Source organism: Quercus lobata, chromosome 6 (assembly GCF_001633185.2).
Source record: "Quercus lobata isolate SW786 chromosome 6, ValleyOak3.0 Primary Assembly, whole genome shotgun sequence".
Taxonomy (NCBI): Eukaryota; Viridiplantae; Streptophyta; class Magnoliopsida; order Fagales; family Fagaceae; genus Quercus; species Quercus lobata.
The window spans coordinates 16,597,244-16,607,847 of NC_044909.1; the positions used below are offsets into that span (position 1 = coordinate 16,597,244).

Consider the following 10,604-nt stretch of genomic DNA (forward strand, 5'->3'; position numbering starts at 1 on the left):
GAAAGTTTCTCTCCAAACTAGTTTGGAGAAAAACTTTGTTCATAATTATTTGGCCAATACTCATGCTTTATTGCCAATACAATGTTGATTGGTAACTCCTACAGTTCAAGCTCTCAGGTCTGATCTTGATTTCGAAATGGTCATTAAAGGAAAAAGTTTAGCTCAACCTCTGTGGGTTCCTTCTTTTTTTTTTTTTTTTTTTTTGCTCGTCTCCCTGTTTACGTTCCTTTGGTGCTAGCTGCCAAGGCCTATCGCTAAATAGCTGATAATAGATTCTCCCCAATACCCCCAAAGCCGTGCCAAAGGTTTTAACGCAAACAGCTACATGAATAATGAATTAACATTGATCAAATATAGGCTCTCAGCCTTAGCTATATATAGCATGACCTTCCTTGCTATTCCCTAGTCAATAAGCTCTTTTATTGATGCTAGCTTGAGAGATTTTCTTGAAGGGAGTATTCGTAATTTTCTTGAAAGCTGAAGATGCATACTTGTTCTTAGTGTTGGAGGAGAATTGAAATAGCAAAGAACTTATCAAAGCATGCTTGTTATTTATTAGGCTCAAATACAACCATTTACGTTTGGGAGGACCTGTGGCTTGGCTTCCATCCCTTCTAATTTTCATCTCATTGTCAAGAAGATCTCACCCGCCCCTGAGATAAACTTTGCTAGCTAGGTAGCAGAATTATAAAACTCTAGATGGGCAAAACTGGTACCTAAGTAACCTAAATGAACTTCTTAAGCCAGCCACTGTTATTAGCATTTGAAAAATCAACCTCTCATCATCAAATCTTCATTACAAATTGATTTGGACCCTAGGCCTAGGCCCTAGGGTGTTAAATTTTGGATCAACACCATAGGCTGTTAAATTCGGGTCCCCTCAATAATCATGCATGGGTGGAAGCACCAATGAAAGTTAAAGCTTCATGAGCCAGCCACTGTTATTGGCATTTGAAAAATCAACCTCTCAGTTTCTCAAAAAAAAAAAAAAAAAATCAACCTCTCATCATCAAATCTTCATTACAAATTGATTTGGACCCTAGGCCTAGGCCCTAGGGTGTTAAATTTTGGATCAACACCATAGGCTGTTAAATTCGGGTCCCCTCAATAATCATGCATGGGTGGAAGCACCAATGAAAGTTAAAGCTTCATGTAAGATTCAAGCTGCTTACGTGAAAGGTTGTTTGGTATGTTCTGCCAACCGAAGAGCTAATGTGTAGGAGATGAAAATTTAATGATCTCATTTATCTTAAAAATATTACAAAGGATAAAATATAATTAAAACAAAAACAAATATAAAAAATAAAGATGGCGTCTAATGTGCCTTCTTCTCAAATGAAACCATTATTTATATTTTATACTTGTATTCTATTCTAGCAGCTATTGTTAGTTTTTGTTGAACACGTTTCTTCGGGATACTTTTGGAACACCAATAGGCATAAAATGAAAGAAAAAAAATTAAGTACGATATCTTACTTTGATGTGGAAGCATAACAACGGGTTTATAGTCTTAATAAGATTAGCCTTTTATCATAGTTTATCCATAAATTAAATAAGTTCATAACAATAACATAAAAAAAGAAAACCGAATGATTATGACTAAAGGAAAAAATTTATGAAACGAATGGGTCTTTGGAATGATATGAACAAATGAGTATGTCTTCACTCAGAGAAAATTAAAGTGGGATCAATCCCCTCTACCATTGCGTATTGGTACTTATCGGTTATAGAATAGATTTGCTTATTTTTGTTCCTATTTTGGGGAAATGCTGATACAGAAAAGTGCACATTTTTTTAAGAAAAAGAATATTCTACTAAATCATTGTACATTTCAATTTGAATTAGGGATTCCGTGGACAAATACAAGCGATCATTAACTCCATATATGTCTAATCATATATGTATTACAAATTCCAATAAAGAATGAGGATTTCAAATAAAATGCGAGATCTAAAAACATGCCCCAAAACCAGGTGAATAGTGAGTCATTTCATATTCTATTTTTGAATAAGTATGTAGCATCGATCCTAACTATAAAAATATAGAAAACGTTTCAGCAAAAAAAAAAGCCTTCCTTCAAGGGCAAGGGAAGATATATTTTCTTGTGAAAACTGTTAAAAAAATAGATATATATATCTATTCATTTTTGCGAAATCACGTCTTTTTCCAATATTTATTCTTTATTACATTACAATATTGCATCTTAAGGTGACTTGCTAAAATAGATTTCTAGGCAACTTGCAAGATACTATTTAGCTCTCTTTGATTATTAGAGCCGTTCCCTAACCAAACTCAAATCCTTGTACTTTTTAAATTTTAAGTAATAATAAATACTCTCTCATCCAATGCATGGCTGCCACATAATAAGCATGTGTTTCGTATGTCTCTTTCTAGTTTCTACCCAGTTGCTAGACGTGTCTTCTTTGCAATTGTTCTTTCCTTTTTGCCACATGTTGAGCATTGGTTGGTGGAAATTTAATTTTACTCAAACGAGTTTGGTAAGGATTTACAACAAACCCCGTAGAATTTGCAAAGTCTCTTAAGGTGTTTTTTTTTTTTTTTTTTTTTTTAATGGAAAAGTCTCTTAAGGTGTTATGATGAACACCAACAGCATGGAAATCCATGACTCTTACCTTAAATGAGATTATCTCATAGAAAGCTCCTAACTAGGAGTGCTCACAAGTCGGTTGAATTTGGGTTGAAGGTCAATTGGTCACTCCAACCAACCTTGATGAGTTGAGAGCTTTCTCACCCATTGTCGATTTGATTTTTTTTTTTTTTTTTTTTTTTTAAGAAGGAAACTGGTGGATTTATTAATGTAATTCAACTATATCCAATTGTAAAATCGAAACAAAATATGATGGGACATCTTCCATCCATACTTGAAAATCTGGTATGCATAATGCATTTTTAGCCAGACTATAAGCAACCTTATTGCCGTTTCTCTTAATGTGAGAATACAACAATCTTACAAAATTGTTAGCAAACACTTTCACATCTTCAATCAGTAAACCTGTTGGTGATAAGCTATGCTCCTCTAACTTCAAAGCTTGAATCAGTCCAAGAGAATCACCTTCAAGGATAGTACTTCAAAATCCCAACTCAAACGCAAAAGACAATGCCTTGAGGGCTGACAACACCTCAATCTCTTCAGCCTTGTATGCTTGAGGGATTTTTTGTGAGCAAGAATCCAAAATAGCCCCATTACTATCCTATATCACCACTCCAATACCGGACATATTAGATGCACCAAAAACCGCACCATCAAAATTTATTTTCACCAACCTAGCTGGCAGGCATCCCCACCTCGTCCCTCCACTGCCATTGGTTATTACCTGGGCATTTGAAACCTGCAAATTCTCTCAGTACTGTGCCAACACTTCCTTTGCACGTTCTGCCACTTGATGAAGCAAAACAACTTGTAAGTGCAATCGGGTTTTATTTCTTTGATTCTACACCATCCAAGCTGTGTATGCAAACAGTTCTAGTGACTTCCCTTCTACAATCAGCCAAGACAACAGCTCCTTGACATCCATAAATTCCACCTCAGACCTGAAATTCCATATTTCACGATCAACCCACCTACTCTAAACAAACTCTAGCCTTGCATCATCTATAAGTGTCTCAGCTAAAAACACCACAGCGGGATCTTTTGCCCGTATGATTTCAACAAGCTCCCTCCCTATACGCAGGTTCCCAAGCCCGCGACAATTCCACACTAAACAACTCATTGCTGTTGGCGGAGCTGAACAACAGCTCCCGCCACTATTGAAGGTGATTTTTCGTTCCTGGGGTCAACCTGAAATCTTTTTGCCGACATTGCAGGTAGGTCTACCTCTATTCTTGTAACTCTCTTTTTTCCAGGAGGTTGATAAGTCCCTGCCGTGTTGCCCTTTGTTTTTCTTTCTCTGCGTGTCCAAGTAGAAGTTACATGATTAGGTTCTGAATGGAGAGATTTAGCTTCAAGGGAGTTAAGTGATTTTTTAAGTTGAGATGAATCACTTAGATTAACACGTGAGGTAGGGTTTTTTGTTGCTCTCTTGGCCACCCCCAGAAGTGTAGCCACCCCAAACTCCTTAGCCAAACAAACTTCCTTATTATTTGCTTCCAAAACCATCCAAGTCAAAACTATCCAAAAGGGATCTTATCAACAAATAAATCATAATCACAAACACGAACACAAATTTTAAGAAATATTGTTCCAATTTAATCCAACATGTATTAAAAAAATATCACACCTGATACATAAAAAAGATTCCAAGAAGTCATGGTTGTGAGCAAGAACTTGGAGAACTTAAGTACCTTGAGTAGTTTAGACTTGAAGGGTCTTTGCTGTATCCATGCATTGCAACTATTCTTATTAGTGGATTATTCAGCGATAACCACATAGAGATTTTTCATAGGATACTTAGGTTTCCTCTTCAAAAACACATCAAGTGTTTTTCTTGGGTTTGCTTCTCATTACTTTCTGCTCTTTATCTTTATTGCATTGCTTAAAAATGTTTATCCGTGCAATTGTTATTTCAATGCTTAGTTAATTTGGTTAATCACGTAATTTTGCATTAATTATTAGATTAGCCTAAATTAACTTAGCCACAATTAAAATTTAGGGGGTCTAAACTATAGCCTAGTTGATTAGGTAATTTTCTCAAGCTCAACTGGTAAAAATTTTTGTTGTTGAATAAGAAATATAGGGTTAAAATCCTACCTATATCAAAAACCAATTGGAGTCTAATAAGCTTGGTGATAAGATGTCTAATATTTGGCAAGAAGGAAGTTTTCCCATGAAGGGCAGAATTAATTATGTCCTTATCTATTACTGTACAAAATATAAATGCAGCATACCAAAAAGTTCTCAAGATTCATTCTCATTCTAACTTTGATAAATGCTCAAGCGGGATACAAATCACCACCATACAGACACGTGATACACTTTAAGCCACTGGCGACTACTTAAATTTGTAGCGGAGTTGCTGAGAAACCATGACTTAGCCATTTGTCAGTTTCTTCCTGAAAGAAAAAAGTATTAATAGACCTTTATGCACAAGATTGTACTCTTCAACAACTGATGTCTAGGGGCAGAATGGATTCGTATAATTCTACTTTAACCAAGAGTGAAATATCTGAGCATCCTGCAAAGAAATAAGCTAATCAGCATCAACAGCACAGATTTGTTCAAGCCATGCAAACTACAACACCTATTTCCCCTTGATGTCTCATTTATCATGCAAGCAAATTTGTACTAAAAACCTTCATCACTATATTGATTGATTAAAGCATTTATGAGCACAAAGCTCTTCATAGGTGTAAAACAGGTTTGTAGCTTTAACATAGCATGCATGGAATTGTTAAGGAGCACAGCTAATGAAGACCTAAATGGCTTGCAAGCTCCTCACCAATGCCTTTTCATGCATTGAATTATCAAAGCATACAGCTTATGAAGCCCCAAACTAAGTTACAAATACTGTACATACCGGAACCAGTAGAATTTATTGTACAAGCCACCAATCCGTACACTTACCAGACATACCAGTTTAAAAATAGGGTTCTTTTGGTCTGTCCTGGCTGAAAAAGCTAACTTGCATTTTAGGACAATATAGGATTAAAAGTTTTTATTGTCATATTTTTTGAAAACTCACTCTCAACTCTCAAGCTGATCCTCAACTCATATATTGGCAAATTCAAGGACCAGGCGGCACTGCTAGTGCTCATCAATAGCGTTACTGGAGTTAGTGGAGTGTCAAGTCATTGTTTTGGCCAACTGTTCAAGGTTGACTTTGGCCACAGGCCAAGGGTGGTTGGGTTTTGATGATGAAGATGAGTGCGTTGATGACTGGCAGCAATAGATGTTATTTGGGGCTGTTCGGTTTTGATTGCATTAAGATGGGTTTGGCACTTCAACTGCGTATTTGGTGAGACCAGTGTTGTTAGTAGCACATTTAGGCACACCATAGCAAAAAACCTCAAAGATATATGCACTTCAATTGGCCAAAGTGAAGCTCATATGATGTGTGCCTAGTGTTTTTTGAAGAAGCACGAAGCACGCCTAAGTGCAATTTTTAGATCTTTTGCTAAAATTATTTATGAATCATTAAAATTAATTGCTCAATCCTGAAAGAAATAACAAGAACCATGGATTATCAGACAAACACTATTATTAAGGTGTTGTAATATACAAATATTTTTTTGCTTACATATCAAAAGACATGAACAAGTATAATTTACTATTCTTGTGCTTTTTGGTCTTTGCCTTTTAGATATATATTTTTTAAACCATAAACTTCATTTTGATCATTGCTATCACAGTTATGGATTTTTATAAAGCACAAGATAATTGTATATAAATGTAAGATTAAAATTTATATTACTAGAATATTATTATTTTGTCCATGTATAATCCTTTTAAAATTTACTTTATAAAAAAATTTGAGTAATTGAAATAATTTATTTAAAAATTGAACTTATAAACTTTGTACAATTGCACTATCCTTTTGAGCTAATAGGCAAAACATATTATTATTTTTCCAATGAGCTATAGTTCACAGGTACATCCTCATCACATAATAATGGGATGGAGGGCAAGTTCGTGGATTAAAGACCCATTGGGTGTATGTTTCTTACCAATAAAAAAATGTTATAAAAATTTCTACTAGTGGCCATTATACATTAAATTTGAAAAATGTGCACTTTACTCCAATTAGGCCCGCATTTACATTTTGTGCGCCAGTCCACTTGACGCTTTTACTAATATTGGGTGAGAGGTGTGAGCTGTTGAGGGGGTGGAGCTGCCGCTTTGTGTTTTTGGCATAGTTGAGAGGGATAAAGTTAAGGAGTTCCAAGTAATGGGTTGGGTGTTGGTTTGTTTTCTGGAGATGACAACATGGCACATGGAACTATGGATATTAGGAATGCTTTAAGAAAAATAATAAAACATAAATCTAGTGTAAATATTTAAATAAATAAAAAATAAAAAGAGGCACAACCATCATTTAAAAAAAAAAAAAAAAAATCCATCATTTATGGCACTAATAAGTATATACACAGTGGATGGCAATAGAAATAACGAATTTACATAGGCGTATATGGTCATATCCATTTTGAAATGCATGGCACTGATATTGCAATTGACAATATATACCATAGTTGAGCCATTTACCTGATGAGATATAATATAATTAAGAAGGAAACCACAAAGCACATAACAAGAGTACACATTCTCCGGTTAGATTTCTTCTCAAATACCTGCATAGCAAAGATATCATCTTAATCAACCATAATCGAAAAGATGTGGTAATATATATAACAGCAACATAATAAAGCATATCTAGTTCATGTACCATCTTGAATCGATCCATGGTTCCTGACATCACACCCCTTGATGAATCCATGTCATTGCCCTGATTTTACATTTAATTGATCTAAAACATAAGTGTAAAAATAAAAAAATAAAAATCACTCAAATAGGGGTCTCAGTAATTTGCTTACCATACGATCAAGCAAACGATTATGGCTTTCCACTTCCTCGTGTATATCACCCGTTACCTGACAATGAGTAATATATACATCAAGAGTTGTTCTATGAAGAGATTATAAATCTAAAAAGCATTTGCTAATCCTTTCTCTAAGCAATTACATTAATATACCAACTTAGTTTCACAAAGCAGGAACATTTGTAGAATCACATGCAAGTAAGAAAGCATACAACAACCTGCATAAAGGTATGCTGATACCCTTTTTTTTCTCTGGGGGAGGGGTTGTTTGAATATGTGATGGGTAGTGACAAAGAAACTTAAACGAATACATCTGTTGGAGAGTATCTTGGCACATCTATGGACAGGATGAAATGTCCATGGTGAAACCATGCAATTTTGTTGAAAACATTGCTCGTGTTTCCAGGGAACCTTTTAAACTCTTTCTGTTAGTCCCCTGCACCAATATTCTAGACAATCTATGCATCAGAGTATTTTATTTTGATAATTCGATAATTGGGGGAGGGGGGATTTGAACTCCGACTATCTCCTTTGGAAACACCAAAATGTGCCAACCAGTTGAACTACAAGACTCTTGGCTATGCATCAAAGTGTTTTATCCAACAAGTTTTGTGATTGAGCAATGTGAAACTTCTCTACATGTTACTAACTATATTAGCTTTATAGTGATGTGTACAAAAGAAGTTAATAACTTGGAAATACTAATTGAACCAACATTTGATAAGAGTGATGACCAAAGAGTGCTACTTTGACTCCAATGGAAACTTAAATAGAGGCCAGAATCAAGATGCCCTAAAAAATTTGCAACTCCACTTATGCCTTGAGCAAAAGAACTTGCTAATGCTTCAGTCAGAAACGTTGATTGGAAACTATGTAAAGAAGCATGTGCTATTGCCATTGTCAAGTGTACAAAAGTGCAAAGCATATCACCTCAATCAACAATGTATTAACATCGTAGAGACTTTACACGTATAATAGGAATAAAAAATAATAATTACTTCTAAAAGGATAATCAACTAGAAGAAAAGTCGCAATACTAATTAAAAAGAATTAAGAAGAAGAAGAAAGCCCTTTCCACAAATTGTCTTCCTCCCATTCCTCTCTCAACCTTCTGGTGGTGGTTTTTTCTTTTTCCAAGGGTTTTGGTGGTGTGGGGGTGTGTAAATTGCTTTCTATGCCCATAAAACCGGTCAAAGAATAGGTCTCAGTTAGAAAGGAACAGCACAAAACTCTACTCAAAATAATAAGGTGTCCATTCCCTCCTAAAGTCAGGAATGGTGTAAGGGTCTTTTCATGTCTCAACAAATGGAATGTGTCTCTCCCACATTTGGAAGTAAATTCAATCAAAATTCTTAACTCCAGATGCATCGATTGTGTTTTTTAGAGCCGTTGGAACAATTTGATAAACAAAACATATTTAATAATAGCAACAATCAAGCACTAAAATAAAAATAGTACAACAAGGTTACAAGACTTCATTGCAACTATGAGACCACTAAAACAACCGATGATCCACTTAAGGAGAAGTACGGCGTAAATTTGGAGACAAACATACAACTGTCATTAGAGTTAGAAAAGTGTAATGGACTAAATGCTGAAGAACTCTCCAACGCTAATCATCCACTTTCCTAGATAAAACTTACTCTCTTAAGTAATAAAACCCTGTCTTGCAAACTCTCCACAGCTCTTTCATTGTCATGATCATTAGTTTCGTGGGAGTACGAGGAGGACGCGCTTAGACCGCCTTCCTCAAGGCCATCAAAGAGAGAGGATCTCGAACCACGGTGCTCCCTGCACAGAAACAGATCATGCCATAATTTTAAAAAATTGAACAATTACACCACAACAACTATGAAGATTCCCTATCTAACAACAAATGCTTCAAAGCGAATTCCACAAAACCAAGTAACAAACAGAAGTGAGAATTGAATACATTCAATTGAAATAAACATCAAAATTAGCTGTAGAATTTTGAATTAACAGTGAATTTTTTACAATTGAATTTTCTTACAACTCAGTCTTGCTTCAGCATATGCAACACTAATGAGAAAGATGCTTACGAAATCAAATTAATTAATAAACGAGATTGGCCAAATTAATCACAATTCTAAACAATTATACATAATTTTTTTTAAAAAAATAAAATTCAAAAGCTAACTTCAACAATATGCGAATGACTGCGTTTTCAATTTACTAAAATCGCTAAAAAAAACATAAATTAAGAAAGAAATATAGTAAAAAGAAGTACAATAATCGGACACAGTTATATTGTTTGAAATGTAGATCTTGAAAATGAATGAGAAACGAAGTGTAGAAATCCAAATAAAAAAATGATCAAAGGAATATTTAGTGATTGGGAAGCGAACCTTCTGTAACTCATTTTGCTTGTGTGAATCAGCGTTTCACGAATATAGCTGAGCGAGTGTCAGAGATGAATGGTTTTAAGCCGCGGCTCCATTTGGTTGCTGAGCAGTGAGTGAGGCCTGAGGGAGGAAACCAAAGGAGTTTAAAGCTGAGTTTTGCAGTTTCGCTTTCTTTTACGGGGAATTGATGTTTAGGCCCATTTAAACAGATTCTAAAGCCCATTCAAATATCTTATGGACCGGTGAGTTTGTGAGGATTTTTTTTTTTTTAATTCAATAGTTACAGGCCAGGGATGCCCATGGACAGGATTTGGGTATGGTATATCCGGACCCTACTCGAAAATTTTAACCATAGAAACCTTAATTTTGATACCCGTTAAGTGTCCATATCCCGATTACTATCCGGATTTTTATTCGTAGATACCCAAATTACAAGAATTGATTAACTAAATCAGTTTAGGAATAGGGGTTTAGAACATTGATTCTCCTCACAAAGAATAATAAGTAATACCAATAAACTACAAGAGTTGGTTAACTAACTCAGTTTAGACTAAAAGCCTATAATTGATAACTTTTTTCCTAATCTTCAAAATACTTCACCCTAGCTTTAATCCATTAGAAATATTAAGAGGTGTAAATTGAGCTACAAGACCCTTGGTAGTAATTTTTGTTTTTGAATGGATGAGTCTTTAATTGTTGAGAATTTTGATAAAGGAAATTCCAACATGGGAAAGGGAAATATTTGGATTTG

At 34.9% G+C, this 10,604-nt stretch overlaps 1 protein-coding gene across 3 annotated transcripts; it reads right to left on the reverse strand.

Annotated features, from left to right (window-relative positions):
- Positions 1-4,777: 4,777 nt before the first annotated feature.
- LOC115993611 (bet1-like SNARE 1-1) lies at positions 4,778-10,025 on the reverse strand. 3 transcript variants are annotated; one of them, XM_031117548.1, is made up of 6 exons: positions 9,857-10,025; positions 9,134-9,281; positions 7,486-7,542; positions 7,338-7,397; positions 7,157-7,242; positions 4,778-5,132 (listed from the first exon to the last, which is right to left on the reverse strand). In XM_031117548.1, the coding sequence occupies exons 1-6, from the start codon at positions 9,868-9,870 to the stop codon at positions 5,105-5,107; spliced, it is 393 nt and encodes a 130-aa protein (XP_030973408.1). In that variant the 5' UTR covers positions 9,871-10,025; the 3' UTR covers positions 4,778-5,104. The 3 variants fall into 3 exon arrangements, with proteins under 3 accessions (XP_030973408.1, XP_030973409.1, XP_030973410.1); XM_031117549.1 differs by having other exon boundaries at positions 4,778-5,010; positions 9,857-10,006; XM_031117550.1 differs by lacking the exon at positions 4,778-5,132 and adding an exon at positions 5,139-5,901 and having other exon boundaries at positions 9,857-10,005.
- Positions 10,026-10,604: the final 579 nt, after the last annotated feature.